Source organism: Lygodium microphyllum, chromosome 13 (genome assembly GCF_053477565.2).
Source record: "Lygodium microphyllum isolate KBCC chromosome 13, Lygodium_microphyllum_v1.1.10, whole genome shotgun sequence".
Lineage (NCBI taxonomy): Eukaryota > Viridiplantae > Streptophyta > Polypodiopsida > Schizaeales > Lygodiaceae > Lygodium > Lygodium microphyllum.
The window spans coordinates 6,609,874-6,628,484 of record NC_141147.1 but is presented as its reverse complement, the minus strand read 5'-3'; the positions used below and the strand labels follow the sequence as shown (position 1 = coordinate 6,628,484).

General features: G+C 41.4%; 1 protein-coding gene across 4 annotated transcripts in view; it reads right to left on the bottom strand.

Moving 5' to 3' along the window:
- The window catches only part of CPL4 (C-terminal domain phosphatase-like 4), a 213,755-nt gene that overhangs the window by 156,931 nt on the left and 38,213 nt on the right, over nt 1-18,611 (bottom strand). For 3 of the 4 annotated variants that reach the window (XR_015692823.1, XM_087690731.1, XM_087690730.1), the window contains exons 3-5: nt 7,912-8,015; nt 7,682-7,821; nt 7,352-7,571 (exon numbers count right to left, since the gene is read on the bottom strand). Coding sequence is in view for 3 of the 4 variants with exons in the window: in XM_087690731.1 (XP_087546857.1) it covers nt 7,352-7,571; nt 7,682-7,821; nt 7,912-8,015 (464 nt within the window). In the remaining variant the exon portion in view is untranslated. The remainder of the gene's footprint in view (nt 1-7,351; nt 7,572-7,681; nt 7,822-7,911; nt 8,016-18,611) is intronic. The other variant, XM_087690733.1, reaches the window with a different exon arrangement.

The window sequence follows — 18,611 nt, the reverse complement described above, 5'->3', positions numbered from 1 at the left end:
AGCACATACAGGCCAAAATGGCAGTCATAATGTCAAAATGTCAGTCCGGAAAGCAAGGTGTCATCGAGAGAAAACACAAGGTTGGCAAGTAGTGTGGAGTAGGGAGACAAGCAATATGCAGTCATCAGCTTCTTCCCCTCTTCTTTTCACTCCCTAAGGTTAGGGGATTGTAAAATGTTATTTCACGAAGTTCCACTCGGTTTCTACAATAGGCAGCAATTATTATTGCCAAGGCTGCTTGCTTGTAAGAAGGCCTCTCTAAAGATGTGACACTAATGGGTCTAATTTAGTCTTGAATCAACATGATGAAAGTGTTGAGACACCACTTCTTCAATTTCTTCACTTCAATTAGGTTTTTGCACTGATAGCCCCAAAAAGAGCTAGTGTCCTCATCCTAGTCATTTTATCATTGGGCACCCACTCAGTGGTGCGCCACCCTAGACAACTGAGGCCTATAAATAGGCCAACACTTCATTCCTTCTTCACCCCTCTTCTTTCGTCACTCCAACTTCCTTCCCTTCTCTCTCCATCCTCTGCACTGCCCTCACACCCCTTAGAGAGGACATTGTGGTTTGTGGCGGGCATCTCTCACTCTCCCCTTCAGCATGGCAACCATCTCTCTCACCTTGGCATCATTTTAGGTTGTTCTACACCTTGCATTTGGCAGCTTGGAGGCTTCCCCACACCTTGGCATCAATCTTCTCCAGCTTGGGAACAAGTTTCTCCACACAAGCGTCAATCTTCTCCTACTAGTATAATCATCCACCTTGTGTTTGCAGCATTTGGAGGGTCTTCCCAGCAGGAATCAGCTTCCATCTGCCCAATGTCACCATGGTACCTGTCTTGCAATTTGGAGTCCTTCCCTCTGCTTGGTGTCACCTCTTGCAGCCTCGCATCAATATTCTTGTAGCTAGCGACAACATCCACACCTTGGCATCAATGATCCCATCTACATTTGCAGCTCTTCTCCATCAGACACTTGCGTTTTCAGCATTCTAGCCTCTGGGATTTGCATTTGGTGCCGAAGCCATCTTCCTGCCGTTCGAGGACTATGCTTCGCTCCCTTGATTAGCTGGTGATCATCTTCCTCATCCCGGTTGACATTAGAGGACTGCCATGCACTCCCTCGACAGTTGTCCTTCACCTTCCAATGACTACTTTGACATCATCCCGGCTAACATTAGAGGACTTCCATGCACTCCCTCGATAGTTGTCCTTCACCTTCCAATGATTACTTCGACAGCCCATTGCTCGAAGGACTATCTTTCACCCCCTTCATTGTGCACCCTCCCTACAAGTGGTACCATTTGAGTTGGACAAGACAATGTAGTCATCTTCTGAGCTTCAGCTTTAGACGACTCAGCTTCAACTCCAGACAACTGAGCTTTGGCTCCACTATATCAGTTTTTCTTCTCATAGTATGATTCAATGCATCATCATTGTGTTGTTCTTGTGTTTCTGACTTCCTCTTCTCTCTCAGTGTTTATCGTACACACTCTATGTTTCTCCTTGCAAACCCTACTATCTCTTTGTATTGTCGCATATCTTGACATGGTATTACGAGTGCAGGAGCTCAAAGAGCTAAAGACTTTATTCCTTAGAGAAGGCAAAAACAAGTTGCGACTTCGGCATCATCTACTAATTTCAGCCTTCTGTTGCATTATCAACAAGGAGATAGAGATTCCATTCTCTTCCTCTCCCTTCCACCCTCCCTTTTATAGGTTGACACTCCGATGCTATGACTTCTCCACAGGCAAATCGACAAACAACTAGGTACTTGTCTTCCGCTAGGTGCTCCTCTTCCCTCATCACCGGACCTCCTATCAATGCTTGCCAAAATGGACCTTTGCTCCCTACACCGCCAAAGTATACACGTCCAACCCCCGACACTTGTTGTGCCGCTTCTCCCTTTTGGGCCACAGAGTTTATTATGCACCAGCTTTCAAATTTTTATGCTCAAGGCAATGAGACGTATCCGATACGCACTAAGTCCTATCCAACAAAAGGAGGATCATTAGGCGCCACAACCTCCTCTCGACTGCCACAATGCACTACGGAGGTTGCTCCTATTTGTTGTAGGGTTCCAAGAAGGCCATGTCAATAATCCGCGGTTCTGCAGAGTGCAGTCATGCTCCCTTGAGAGACAGTGATTGTTCGCTATCGTCCCCTCAACAATCCGCTCCTTCAAAGACAATGGCTATTCAACACCTTCCCTTACTTCAGCTTTGCAATCCACTCCATTGAGAGACACCAACTGTTGCCCACCCTTGGCTCAACATGAGTCTCACCTTTTCCCACCATTGACTATTTAGATTCAAGAGGCCACCTCCACGAGTTCTTCGACATCTTTGATAACCTAGATACCTTCTTCGGCACGGCTCGTGGCACTTTCTTCGACTTTAAAGAATTTGGAATCCATGATCCATGAGTTTTTAGATTCTTTATATCTCATAGAGTTGGATTCAGAGAGGGATGTATCTTCTTTAGCACTAAACCTTTTATTTATCCCCCAACCTTTTTGTCCATTTATTAGCTTTTCTAGTGTAGAAAATCGGTAATTCCTTACTGTCTTGCATAATTGTCTTGTTTCATCCTAAATATGAAGTCAGTTGCAACAGGTTGCTGGAGACTCTTGGGTTTGGGAGTTGCTTAGCAACCTGTGCTACGTTTGCAACCTAAAGGACTGATAGCAACGGCACTTTTAGAGACAAAGTAATAACTTCATATGCAAAGGCATTTTATCCTACCTAGTTAAGAGGATCACGCGCCTTAGCATCTCCATCTTTCTTTGTTTATTGCTCTCTAGTCATCGTAGATGGCTTAAGATTTATACCTTCAGCTTTCGGCTTCGTATCCTCAAAGGCGGCTCCTACTTCTTCGGCTTCAGAGGGGGCCCCCTCATCTCCACCCTCTATGAGGGCACCTACTCATCATGAAGTTCTTTCCCACTGATTACCCTTGGGGATACCTTTTTTGGAGCAATCATTTCTCCCATTGATACCCAAGATCTTCAGATACCACCTAGCTCAGAGCCTTAAAAGGTTCTGCCACGATTGGTGACAAGCCCTTCAAATTTCTTCCAGCATGGCATTACGGAGCTAGTGCCTTCTCTCCCAAGGTGGAGTCAGGTTCTATAGTTCATCCCATCTATAGTTCCTTACTATACAAGTTAGCTTTCAGGAGGAAATCTTAGATCTCCGAGATCCTCTACATCTTTGTGTCTCTCTTCGCTTCTCTTTCTTCATCCTTTTTTGGGCCTGAGAGGGGGTGTTGAGAAACCACTTCTTTAGTTTCTTGACTTCAGTTAGACTTTTGCACTTAAGTCCCAAAAAGAACTAGTGTTCTCATTCTAGTTATTTTATTAGTGGGCACCCAATCAATGGTACACCACCCTAGACAACTGAGGCTTATAAATAGATCGGCACTTCATTCATTCTTCACCCCTCTTCTTTTGTCACTCTGACTTCCTTCCCTTCTCTCTCCAACCTCTCCACTGCCCTCACACCCTTCAACAAGACATTGTGGTTCATGGTGGGCATCTATCTCTCTTCTCAAGTATAGCAACCATCTCTCTCACCCTAACATCATCTTACATTATCCTACATCTTGTGTTTGGCCGCTTGGAGACTTTTCCACACCTTGGTGTCAGTCTTCTTCAGCTTGGAGCTAGGTCTCTCCGCATAGGCATCAGTCTTCTACTAGTATCATCATCCACCTTATGTTTGCAGTATCTAACGGGTCTCCACTAGCAGGAGTCAACTCCCATTTGCCTCGCATCACCCCGGCATTTGCATCTTGCAGTTTGAAGTTCTTCCATCTGCCTAGCATCACCTCCCATAGCCTAGCATTAGTAGTCATGCACCCAGCAACAGCATCCATCCCCTAGCATCAGCGATCCCATCTGTATTTACAACTCTTCTCCATCAGACATTTGCATTTTCAACATTCTGGCCTCTAGGATTTGTGTTTGCTGCCCAAGCCATCTTCTTGGTATCCAAGGACTGCACTTCACTCCCTTGACAGCAGGTGACCATCTTCCTCACCTCTGACAGCATCAAAGGACTACGGTTCGCTCCTTCAAAAGTTGTCCTTCACATTCTAGTGATTACTTCAATAGCCCATAGCCTGAAAAAACTACGTTTCGCTCCCTTTACTTTGCAAACTCCCCACAATGACTACTACCTGAATGAGACATAACAATGCAATCATCTTCTGAGCTTTAGCTCCACTATGTCAGTTTTTTTTTCATAGCATGATTTAGTGCATCATCGTCGTGTTTTTCTTGTTTTTTTGAGTTTCTCTTCTCTCTCATTGTTTGTTGTACACACTCTATGTTTCTCTCCACAAACCCTACTATCTCTTTGCATCGTCGCATATCTTGACATGGTATCAAAGCATACCTAATATCTTGACAAAAAGCATATGGACTTCCACCAATTCTGCACACGTGACTTCCCCTCAACTTGCATCAAGCTTCTCCTTAATAACAATGAGTTTACCAACAAGAAGTAACCTTGTCAATGCATGATCATCTACAACAACTATACTGATAATAATCAAATGTGATACGATAAGGAACCTCTACGATTTTACTCCAAAATGTGAGAGATGGGTTTGCATGCCGTCTTCATCCATAAGATGCTCCAATATGAGAACCACAAGAGCAACTTATAGGAGAGACTCCAATGCTGATGTAACTAGAGTCTCAAAGATAACAAGAGTAGTGCAAACCTCCTCTCCATGCTCAAAGTCCTCCATACCTCGAACATCTCAAATGGTGTACTAAAATGCAACTAACAAAATCCTCATAGACAAGAGAACAACATGAAGCCTCAATTAAGGTATGTCTTCCAAGAAGATGATCAGGATGAATGAAGCATAGATGTGTCATAAGTTGGATGCATTACCAATTGAAGACGTGAAAGAAGATAAGCATTCAATCTCGCAAAATAAATGCCCAAAATCCAGCATAGTAACTCAAAAGTAACGTGTCGTTCTAGGATTTCGAACTTTGTTCATGCATTTCAATGAGGTCAACCAGATCAACAATTAAATTGTTCTATGTGAACAGCAGTGAAGATCTGGCTAATACAACATGTGGCACTTGGCTACAAAAACCATGGCAGTTGGAGCACCAAATGGTGACAAGCACTTCTAACACTTCCCTTCCACAACATTGACTCCAAACCAAGCTAGAGTCACATTTACATGCCCAAAACGAACCAGAAAAATACAAGCACAAGAGCAAAGGCATGAACCACTGTCCACATGCAATTACTTTTGGAAATACAAAATCCAAAATGTGCATTCATGGCTATGGAAGTGAGCTTTAATTAGAAGAGTTGCATTCAGACTCCAGGAGGATTCAAGAGTAAAGACCATGCAAGAGTTATGGTTTTGAGGCCCAAAACACAAGCATAATCAAAGTAATGTTTATAAGTCTAAACAGATGCACTCACAATGAGGAATGCAAATTCAGTAAGCAGTACCTCATGGACAGCAAGAAAAGGAAAATCCAAATACAAAGCACAAGAAGACATGAAACAATGATAAGAACATTGCTTACATCATGTCATATTTCATGTACTCATAATCAGGATTATAAATTTTGGGAAGCAGTACTTTATGGACAGCAAGAAAAGAAGAATCCAAATACGAAGAACAAGAAGATATGAAACAATGATAAGAACATTGCTTACATCATATCATATTTCCCCCAAATATAATTGAGAGTCTGGCACTCTAATACCTTGTTGTAACTATGTTAAGCTCAATAGTGTTTAGGAGTGAGAGAGCAAGAGTGTGTTTACAGCATCACTTCAAGCACTCTGTAACAAGACAATGTAAAGCAGAAACAAGAACAATTAGGACAATGGAAAGCAACTCAATAATGATGATGATCACAGAACAGGTAAGTACACTATCAACAAATTGAAGCACCAACCAAACGGGACAAAGAAAGGAGGGGGTGTGTGTGTGTATGTGTATGTGTGTGTGGGGGGGAGGGGGACAGAGGCGAAGGGGTGATTGGTGTGGAGAAGCTTGTGGAGAAAAACAAAGTAGTAAAGACGAGGAAAAGTAACCTCCACTCCCAGAGACAACAGAACCCAAGATAAAATGAAACCAATTAAGCATTATAAACAATTCTTCGTACCAGACCAATCAAAGAACTTAGTTGATTCATCACACTTCTTTTTTCTTTTTCAATGAGGCTATTAAACTCAGATGGTAAAATGTTTTGGCAAATATTTTCAGTCATCAATACTCCTGCAACTTCTACAATATGCCTATTTTTCCTTTCTACAACCCCATTTTGTCCTGGGATATACCTGCAAGTAAACTATCTCTTTATCCTATGAGACCTCAAGAAGTCACCGAACTCATTAGAGAGGTACTCTCCCTCTCCATCTAACCTCAAGCACTTAACTTTCAAGCTTGTTTTTGTTTCAACAACCACCTTGAAAGTTTTGAAGTACTCAAACACATTACTCTTTTCCTCTATGAAATACACCCATAGCTTTCTTGAACAATCATCGATGAATGTGACAAAATATTTGCTACCACCAAGAGATATATTTTGTCAGGCCCCCAAACATCTATATGCACAACATCAAGTATATTCATACTCACATCTCTATCATGCAAAAGAGGTTCTCTTATCTACTTATCAAAATGATATGCTTCACACACTTTATGAAATTCTACAACTCTAAAAGCAAGCAACCCTATAACCAACCTTTTAGACTACATTAATTTCAGTCTTTGTACATTTACATGTCTCCAACCACTCATTTGCCTTTAGCATATTAAGCAGCATTCATAGTAGGAATTACAACATCTAAAGTGAATATGCGGCCAAACTACTTCATGTACTACCATCCACATAAGAATATAATGTTACATCTTCTTGCAAGGGTAAGTTACAGGTTTACACATGTAGGGTAGAAGAAAAAGAACATTATTAGTCCAAGGGTCATAAAAAAGGTGACACCTTGCAAAGGCAATAGAAGATTAGTCAAGCCCTACAACATAACATGTGGTTCCTTCTTCAACACAAACTGCTCATGGAAGCATCTATTACTTTTCCATTTGAATTTCTACAGTTCACATTCATGTAAACAAACTATTTATGTAACCTTATATTGAATTGGCATTGACTAGGATGCTTTCTTCAACATAAATGGTACAAAATAAAGAATCATTTAATTTGCAAATTTGAGTCACGACCACCAAAACGAAGCATGTAAAAGCATTTTCCTTTGACAAAAATCTCAAACTTACTTTCCATATCAAACAAATTCTTATGAAACAGACAATTAACCATAGAAACACAATTCATTTACTGTAATACCTCCTCCTGAAGCAGCAGATTCAGACAATAAACGGTTCCCTCTTTCAGAATGAATGCGAGTGAGGTATTCAGCCTCAAGTAAAGGTATCTCGATAAACTTTGCTGAATTTAGTAATGTGTGATCCAGGTCCAGTACCAAATAGAGTTTTTTCTTGGATAGCACTTTTGCAAGCTCATTGCTTCGTATTCTGTCTGCCTCTACATGTGACACCTCCAAACCCTGAGTGACAGGACATCCACAATTTGACTCTCAAACAATGACCCTTCTTCATGAGGGAGGGGAAAAGGCGAAATGGAAGAATAAATAAACAAACTGTGAAGGAAAATTACCTCATGTATATAACGTAGAGCTACACCCTGTTCATCAGGCTTGTTCGGTGGCTTGAGTGCACCACAGCGGATGCAAACATCCCACATAAATCCAGGATGTGGAGGGCACAGTTTTTCGCCTACAAGAGAATGATCAATATCTGTAACAAAAAAGAACAGTAAACTATCTTCTGATGCCATAGGCTTGTGATGCTCAATGGAGATGAATGAATGGCTGCATGAGCAGTTACCAGCAACTTCCTCAGTAACAGTGGCACTTTCAGAAGCTGTTATATCACTTGAGTAGATTGATGTATTCGTGCTATCTAGATCATTGTCTATATGCTTCCTTTTCCTGTGAAGTAACAAAGTTATAAATGAAGATGCAGTTACACTCAACCTCTGCCCTGGTCACCTAACAGTCTACTAGACAGTCATCACTAGCTCTACGACATCCCTTTGGAAGGGAGAGGCAAAAGAAACATACTGATACTTTTTCCTTGTGAAACCAATATTCTGATTAACTTTATGCGCAAATAGTGATGCTATCGAGAAGGCTGGAACCAGAAAGAATGTATTCAAATAATTTAGAAAAATGTGAATGACCAGATCACCAAGGGTAACATAACCATTAAGTAATTGGTTGCAAAGATCGAAAAAGATTTAGAAAGGGTTGAAGGATGGAAGGAACGGTCCACATCCATACACCCTGCCCACAAGGCCCAAATACGTCCATGCAAAAAAGTTCAAGCTGGAAATTGACCAGGGAGCCAAAAGTGTTTCCCAAAAGTTCTGTTTGGTTGTCTGCATTTACAATTCAACATGCACATATGCTTTCAGTTTTGAAACACTTTAAACTGCAGTTAGGCTATCTAAAACCTCATCTAAATTATAAACTAATGTTATTGGCTAAACTCCTGGGCTCTCATACAGCCCCAAAAAGAATTCCTCATTAAATAAAAGTAGTTTTTTTAAGAAATTAGTAGGAAAACAGGCTCAAAAAGTTGTACAAAAGAGAATCGTGGACATTGCCACTCTGATCCTTCTGTCAATCCCTGCCAACAAATTGCCATCATTCATTGCTGCCAGCCTGCACTCTTCCCCCTGTGTTTTGGGTCCAAGTGCTACCATCCTGCTGCCTTGGTTCATCATTTCCATAGCCATCCTTACGACAGCTGAATTTCATCATCAAATGCTGCATGCCCCCACCCATCCAGACTGCTCCATTTTGGCTCCTACTGTCATCTCCACTGCTACAAGTCATCATTAGTGTCTGCATTGCTGTGTTGGACTGCTTCATGTCGGAGGTCCTGCTGTGTGCTGCTGCTAATCATGTCCCCATCCTCAGCCACCCCTTCTCATCAGAAACTGCTGCATTTTGGTTCTCCCCACTGCCATCGTACCTGTCTGGTATCTTTTCCTCATCAACCTCCATCGAGCATCGGTTGTTTGCAGCATTCTGGATCCCTCCATGTAGACCACACTCATCCTTCATCCCTGGCCCACTCCCACAAGAGAGCATGGCTGCTGGACAGTCCTCTGCTCCCCAAGCACCATTGTATCACATGTCGTATATTTGATTTGTTCATTGAGTTTCTTTTCAGACTCCTCTTAGTTCATTTGTAAGTCGTGTTCATACATTGTCTGCAATATATTTGCAAACCCGATTGTAATCTCACATGGTCTTCTATCTTACAAACAAGCTGGCTGATGTGTACAATCACCATGTCTATACTGGTCTTACCCAATTTGACCACATTGCTTCTCTGGTGATACTCACCTCGCAGCTGACTTCCTTCCTATATTCAGTCACCCTCGAGAGCTTTCCACACTCCACACACCAGGGGGGAACACAAGCTGGGGTCATGCCCCAAATTAGATGTATGATGATGAGTACAAAGAGCTTTAGAGATACCTCTGCACCCAGAGAGGACTAGGACATATCACAGAGAGGGAGGCCCACAAACGAATGAGGACCCTCACTTGCCATAAGAGGTGACCATATAAGCAAACCCAGTACTAGGATTTGTAACATCTTTTCATGACCAGGGATGCAGCCACCGCATGGCACAAATTTTGAGAGCCACAATGACCCGCACCCATCGGAAGTCTAGAGATTTAGCAAATGTATACAGAGAGGTTACATGATGTACCAAACCAGCCGCCAACAATTCCACACCCCATAAATCTTACTCTAGCAAATCTACCTTTTTCACACATGATATGGTTAGGAAGGCCATAGAACATCTACAGCATGGACGTCCAATGGATCATACATGTATAGAAGGTGAGCACTTTATTTATATTGTGGATATCTTGGCCCTCCTTTTCACTTTGATATTTAATCGGGCACAGGCAGAAAGCTTCCGGGACAAGTGGACTATGCACATTGTTGTGCCTATCCACAATTCTAGAGACCCTCTAGATCCAAGAAACTAAAGGACCATCATGGTGAGCCACACTAGCCAAGATTTAACGAGCCATGCTTGAGGCTGAGTTGAGTGCCTATGCTGAAATAACAGGATTGAGAGCTATAGGACAGGCTGGATTCAGCTGAGAGTTAACTCTCTACAAAAGACTATATCTTCACCATGAGGGGAATGAATGAGAAGGTGAAAGCCAGAAAAAGAAGAGACTCTACAATTGCTATGTGGACTTCCGCAAAGCATTTGACACAATCCCACAAGACAGACTACTACACAGGCTGCAAACACTTGGAATCCCATCAAGACATGATTTGGTGCAGCTATGCACTATATGAAAGAGTGGGAGGCCAAGACAAATGCTCAGGAGGACTCACAGATGTGGTCTCTAGCACCATCGACATGAAGCAGGGATGCCCTCTCTCCCTACACTCTTTGGACTCTACATCAACAACTTAGAGGAGCATATCACACAAGGAGGAGGAGATGAAGTGGACATAGCAGGTGCACTAGTCTCTATTATGCTTTATGTTGGTGATGATGTCTTGGTCTTTGACTCACAGGGGGGTTTGTAGCCACATATCCATGCCCTACACAGCTTCTGCACACAACAGCGATTGACTGTTGATCTAGCGAAAACCAAGCTCCTGACCTTTCATACATCAGCCCTAGTATGAACAAGATCAGTCTTCGCTTTAGGAGCAAGATGATTGGAGGTAGTGGATTCATATATCTACTCAGCGGTCACATTTACATCATCTGCTAGGAGATTCACCATGGCACAAGCAACCAAGGAACAACTCACGAGAGGATATGCAGCTCTAGCCATGCTAAAGGGACTATGCCATCAAGTGCACTTTCATGAGCCCCACACATCCAGTGTCAAGAGTGCAACAAATGCAGAATTATATGATGAGACTGAAAGAAAGAAGTGAATATGGAGAGAAAAGAGAGAGCGAAAGAGGCAATAGAATGCTGAATGCTGCAGCGAATGAATGCTGAATACGTTAGGCAAATATATAAAAGGGGGGGGGTTCAGAGTATAACCAGCCGGAGACCTCTCTCAACCTGCACAAAAATGAAGTGTTTGTGACCAGAGGGCAAGCCTGCCTAAATAGACAAAAAATTTTAAAATAATATGATTAGATCAGCCGATTTTGGTCCCAACCAAAATCTTCTCACAAATGTAGTGATTGAAACCAATCGTCTTTCTTGACAAAGGTGGTATAAACCTGATTTAATTCAAACAACAGCAAGCATTAAATACACAAATCTAAAAATATGCACTTTTTCCCCTTGATCTTGGACAGCCAACACCCGATCGGCCCTAACAACTCGCACCCCTTATGGTATTTCTTTAACTATATTGCTCTAATTTTAAGTACAAAGAGATATAGGTTGAGCCCTCTTCAAATTCAATACAATGGGCTATCATAAATGACTAGCACTACTTGGGCACAATTTGACCCTTAATAGCACAACAATCCAAGATTAAATTTGGGCCACAATCCCTTGCATGTGGGCCACAATAGTTTGAGAACAAGCTACCCCTTGGTTCAGGTGTAAACATCTTGCCTTGACATGCTACTCCAAGTTTTGGGTCTTCAATATTGCCCAATTCATGCTGAAATTTCCAGCCCACATAAGTAAGTCATAACTTGCCAAAAAGATACTCTAAAAGCTGTCAAAACGACTATGGATGCATCCATTAACTTTATCCCAAAGGTTTTCTGGCCAAACAACCATTGTAAAGCATAAGCTATGGCTGCAACATTATTGGCATTACTTCACATCATTTTGTCCATAAAAACCACCCGAATACCACTAAAAACTAATGACCATATGAAACCAGCCTTCCTTCTTGGATAGGGTGGTAAATAACCTAATTAAGCACTTAATTACAACAATTAACAAATTCACAAAACTGAAATGCACACTTCACCATAAATCTTGGACATTGGATAGCCTGTTGGCCCCAAAACCAACACCCTTTTTGTATTTCTTTAACTCACATTGCAATTGGATGGAGTACAACTGAGATTCCTTAATCTCCTCCGCTCATCCAAATGTGCCTTGCTATCACAAATGATCAACGAGCCTCAAACCAATTTGCCCCTTAGTTTGCTTGAGGATTAGCCTTCACCCTGCTCCTTGAAAGACAAATTCAGCCCCAAATCTAATATTGACTGGCTGGCCTCTTGAATCTCCCTGAAATTCCTCAATTTCAACTACTAAATTTCAAGTCTTAAGCCCTCAATTTTGAGCATGCATCTCGACCTGGCTATCAAAACCCTAATTTTTACTGTAAATTAGGGTTTACAACAAAGATTGATTGAAATCTCTTTCTCGAATGGCTCAAATTGCTAGAAAATGCTAAGATAACTTGAGAGATGGCTGGGGGGATGAGAGAGAATGTTATAGAGAGAGAAATTTCAGAGCCTCATCGCAAGAAATGTTGAAAAGCTATTTTGTTGCTCAAACAGCCATAGAAGCTATCACCTATACAGCTTAGGACCACCACAAAGACTGTTATCTTCTCGTGTATACTGTCATCTGCACTAAAAGGACCTTGGGTTGTTGTCACCTGCCCCTAGAGGGCACCAAACTGTTGTCACATGCTATAGGACTAATCCTTGGTGGCTGCAAATCACATCAGCATTCTCTCCTTGCTCTCTAACACTCTCCTCTCTCACAATGGCTGAAATAGACTTCCACCAACCCCCAAAAACGTTTTTCCCACTTGTATAGGCAATGGCAGCCTTCTAATCCCATTTTTCAACATTATCTAGCTTATTAAATTTATTTTCAAAATATCAACTCTAAAAATTAATTTAATAATTATTCTAATGCTCAAAAATTTAATTTCACCAACTAATAATTAAATTGACCAATTTGTCTTCAAGTATCCCTAAGAATTATTGACCCTTGGACTAGCATTTCAAATTAGTAAATACCTAGCCTCTAATGTCACCACTGACATTAGTGCCCAATAAATTTGTCTAGGCCCAAATCTGACACTTGATACCCCCTTGTACCTGACAACCATAACTTATTATAAATTTTACCTCTGGCTCCAATTGATATCTCAAGGTCGTAGGCCTATTACCATGAAATAATTGCCATGTGCAACACGTACTAAATAACCTTGCACATTTTGATTAATTATCTAATCAAATGTTATCAGCAAGATTAAAGCTCAAAATTTCACGTCCTCGTGACAGACCTCTCCCTTGAAATCCTTGCAATTGTCCTTAATTGTATTGCATTGTGCCAGAGGAAAAGCATACTGCACTAGAATTTCCAAAAGGCATTATAGTCACAACATTGGCCACTATTGTCAAACCATACCATTTGCCCCAAACCTACTGAAAATTTCCAACCAATATATACATAACATAAAACTAAAAATTAGTCCAAAACCATTGCTAGAAACCCATTGAATACATCAATCACTCATGTTTCTCAACTATTCTAACTTCAAAACCATGATACATCTATAACTCATATTTCTCAATTGTTCTAACTTCAAAACCACAATAAAGCATATCTTCAACATAAACCATGGCTAAAACTCTCAATGGCATTTACTCACATGCTATTATCCATGAAGTCAACTGTAAACCAATGAAAACTGAGCATAATCTGATCATAAACTAATAACTTTTTGATCTAAGAACTGATCAGAAACTGCTGCAAATGGGATCCCAAGCTGATCACAAATTGATTGCAAAAATTGATCAACAATTGATGCAAAAAACTCATGCAAAACTAATCCGAAAAGTGACCATAAAAAATTCTCAATCTGATCAAAAACTAAGCTAAAACTAATCAAAAATTGATCTCAAAACTAAGGCAAAAGTTCATGCCCCTGGACTAATGCAAAAGTATAGTTTTAAAGCCATGGTAACAACCATACTCATCTACATACATCCAACAGTGACTATTACACTAAGTAGTGACCCCATGGCAAACATACTATCAACACAGTACCTTGGATGTATACTAAATACATCTGATATCCACTACATATGAGAGCTATCCACAACTAATAGAGTGGAAGTGCTACCTCCCTCTTGAGCATCAAGCAATGCTCCAAATCCCTACTCTGCTGAACCTGACTAAGAACCAAAGTCCCCTCTAACTAAAGGTATCTCAATAAAGTTACAACTCAGGATGGTCTGCCAAGTCATCCTCTTCCACCCATTTTTCATCTATTGGTGAAACAATGTTAAAACTTCACCAAGAAGCATATGAAAACTTTACCTCTAACTATACTTGTCTCGAAACCTCCACTAGGTTGTAGACCTTTCTTCCCCTTGAGCATTGCAATGCTTTATACTTTCACATAGTTACAATTCCAGCTTAACTAATATGCAACGTTGCATCCAGTTGACTAGCCCCTCCTGTAACCAACATGCTAAGAGTACCAAAAGCATTAGAAAACATTCTTGTTTGCATACTTTAGACCATTGCAATGTAAATGTGCATGGGAATTTACATACTACCACCCATACCATGATACATTTTCCCATACATTGCATACATTACTAGTTGCATTTTTTCTCATAACCAACACTATATGAAACATTTGCATGACTACCATTAATACTGTGAGTCTCAAACACAATGGACTGCATATATACATTGCTAAACTTGCTACTTTGTGCCCTAGCATCATGCCAACATTGTTATACATGCGGTTATGTATATTACCAACCATACCCTAATACATTGAATCTTGCACACCATGCATTGGTTGCCACATACCATAAGAAGCTATGCCATATATCCCCGTATACGGTCCATGACCCACTATAGCATTGAAACTAGTGCCACCACCAAAGTATCATGGCTGCCCCATCATTGCATGCATGCCCTACTGTCCAAAAAGCATTGGATTGACACTTCCAAGTTGGCCTTGCATATGCATCAATTGCCTCACTAGCATCATTTACTTATGCTCACTACCCATATTTAGAACATCATGCTGTTGTATTGGCTCATCCTTTGATGTATCTTACTGTCTTAAAGCTCTTTATTGCCCTCCTTTAAGGGGTTCAAAAAGTGCATAAACTAACGATTGTTTGCCAACAACATAAACATTTCAATTGCTGTCCTCAGCTGATCTTTAAACCGGTCATCAAACTCCTCTTACTCTTGCTAATCATTCGCTTTTGAAGGCCTAGAAGGATCCACATTTTGGTCTAAACCAACATTATCAACTTGTTGTCCATGTTGCGTGCCTTGTCCAAGATCAAGCATTGCATTTTACCCAACACTTGGTGAATTTTTAGATTGAGAGACATTATCCCTGCTTTATCACATCTCACTTGCCAAAGATATTCTTGCTGCAATGCTCAGCTTAATACAATTTCAGCACTAGACCAAAGCTTCTAACCTTCAATCAAGTGCCTCAAGCCCACCAAATCAAGGGAATAAAATGGTATCTCAGAAATGGAACTGTGAAACTAGCCTTCCTTCTCAAATAGGGTGAAAAATAACCTAATTAAGCACTTAATTACAGCAATTAACCAATTCACAAAACTCAAATGCACATTTTACCATACAATCTTGGACATCGGACAACCTGTTGGCCCTAAAACCAAAGCTCCATTCCGTATTTCTTTAACTTACATTGCAATTGAATGGAGTAAAACTGAGATTCCTTAATCTCCTCCGCTCACCCAAACGCCCCTTGCTACCACAGATGATCAGCAAGCCTTCAAACCAATTTGCCCCTTGGTTTGCTTAAGGATTGGCCTTCAACATGCTCCTTGAGAGACAAATTCAACCCCAAATCTGATATTGGCTGGCTGGCCTCTTGAATCTCCCTAAAAAACCTCAGTTTCAGCTACTGAAATTCAAGTCCTAAGACCTCAATTTTGAGCACACATTCCGAGATGGCTATCAAAACCCTAATTTATGTTGTAAGTTGGGGTTTACAACAAAGATTCAGTAAAATCTCTTTCTCTAATGGCTCAAATTACTAGAAAATGCTGAGAGAACTTGAGAGATGGCTAGGGGATGAGAGAAAATGTTAAGAGAGAGAAATTTTAGTAGCATCACAAGAAACGCTAAAAAACTATTGTCGCCTTGCTCAAACAGCCATGGAAGCTGTCACTTATAGCTTGAGACCACTAGGAAGACTGTTGTTCTCTCTTGCATACTATCATCTGCACCAAGAGGACCTTGGGCTGCTATCACTTGCCCTTGGAGGGCTCCAAACTACTGTCACTTGCTACAGGACTGATTCTTGGTGGATGCAAATCACATCATCAACCTCTCCTTGCTCTCTAACAGCCTCCTTCTCTCTCAGAATGGCTGGAATAAACTTCCAACAGCCCCTAAAAATGTTTTTTTCACTCATATGGACAAGTTTTACGGAATTATGGACTGGAATAGAGTTCCATCACGGCCACATCTCCTCCACAGTCTACTGCATTGCAAGCCCGCAACTATTCCCCGCCCTTGGCTCAACTTGAGCCTTCTCCTATCCCACCATCTTCTCCTCAAGTTCAAGAAGACACCTATAGGAACTCTTTGGTTTCTACTCTTTTCAAGACCCAAATCCCTTCTTCGACATGACCGGCGGTCCTTCCTTCACTATTAGACACCTCCGAGTCCGTGATCCATGAGTTTGAGTCCCTATTTCCCTCAAAGGGCGATACATAGGAGAATATTTTTCCTTTGCCCTCAAAGGGGGCATCTCCTTTCTCTTTGGCTTCAGAGGAGACTCCTACTCCTCCCGTTTCAGAGGGGGAGCCTGATGAGCTAAAAATGCACTAGCTTCACTTAAATAGCCCCAAAACATCCTTAATTAAGGAAGAAACCTTGTTTATTTTTAAAAAATATATTCCTAGATAGCGTTTGTATCCCATAAGCACAAACCCACTTGGGAGGGCCCAAACTTTCTATAAATAGGTATGCTACACTCCATTCAGCCTTAAATCATGTTTTTGTAGATTTCAGGTGTTTCAGCTTGTTGTCCACCCCCCCCCCCCGACATGGAGGACATCGCGGTCCAAGCTGGCCATTGCTGTCTACAACAATCTGGCGCTTGTTTCCAACCTACCACACACTATTCAAAGCTGATTTCACCATGCTGACTGCTGCTACTGGATTTTCCTGCGTTTTTAATCTTTCTCTCTCCTGCAGCTTATGTTTGCTATTTTCTCTCTCCTGCAGCCTATGTTTTTAGTCTTTCTCTCTCCTCACCTACGTTTTTAGTATTTCTCTCTCTTGCACTGCCGTCTGTATCAAATCCAACCTTCTTTGGCTACATTTGCTAGTGTTCGACATTTTGATATTGCCTTACTGCGATTCGGGATCCGTTCAGAGTACGACACACTCTCCAACTTATTACCCCTGCCTTAATCCTTTAGATACAAGAGTTCGAGGTACAGTATTCATTCACTACATAGTGTGTTTGCTGCATGAGCATTGTATATTCAATAGTTATATCATTTCATTCAATCTCTGTGTTCATTGTCTCTGAGTTACCCTAACCCTAACTGTATTCTTCTACCAGTTTTTGCTTTGTCGTACGGCATTATCTGTGTTTCTGTGTTAGGTTATTTTCACATGCTATCAAGCCGAGTTCTCTAAGAGAAACCTAGGCCTTAATCTGAAAGCTCTACACAAAAAGCAAGAACAACAGAAGGGCAACTGACTTTGAACACTACTTCTGCACCACTTCTCACATCAGAGCTAAATCCATTGAGGAACAAGTCAGAGTGGACCTCACAGCTTGCTTCACAAGCTCCCGACATGGCTAGAAAAACATTGGACTACCACGGAGTTTCACGACCTTACAAGATCACTGTAGCTAAGTACAATCTCATTTTGATGCATAGAGCTCAGTAGCAAATAAAAGATAAGTTTGAATTTTATCCTTTAGATTCGGTGCACAGATCTACTGACCATGTAGAAAGGGCGGAATCTCCACTTAGGGCAAGCCATCCGCAAGTGGAAACTAGCATAGACTACACTCTCCCGAGTGTGGATCGGTTGGTGCCACAGTTTGCCTCCATGGCATTACCTAGTGGACCCTCTGGTCATTATGCTATGTCCGAGCTGACATTTGGACAGGGCTTACATATCCCAATGCCTCCACCTCCACCGGCACCTTATGCAAACATTCATGTTACAGTGCCTCTGTATCAATCAACAATCATTGGAGACTCACATTCTATTTTTGCATGCCCACCTCTTCTCCCTTCTCCTTCTTATCAAACACCTCCACCACCACCATCACCACCATCTTATCCTCCACATCCATCGTAACCCATACTCCGAACACCTTGTGGTTCTACCTCATCTTCCGCCAAGCATGCCTTCAATGACAAGACTCGTTTTAACGCGTCAAACTTTACAACTTGGTCGAACTAGATGAGACATGTCCTTCACTCATAGAAAATATGGGAGCTTGTGCGCAAGGGTTGGAACCCCAACCCAGTCCCGCACTTGTTCCATACGAGATTGTCCACTCAAGGAAGGCTAGGAATGTCTCCGCTATTGTCGAACTGATG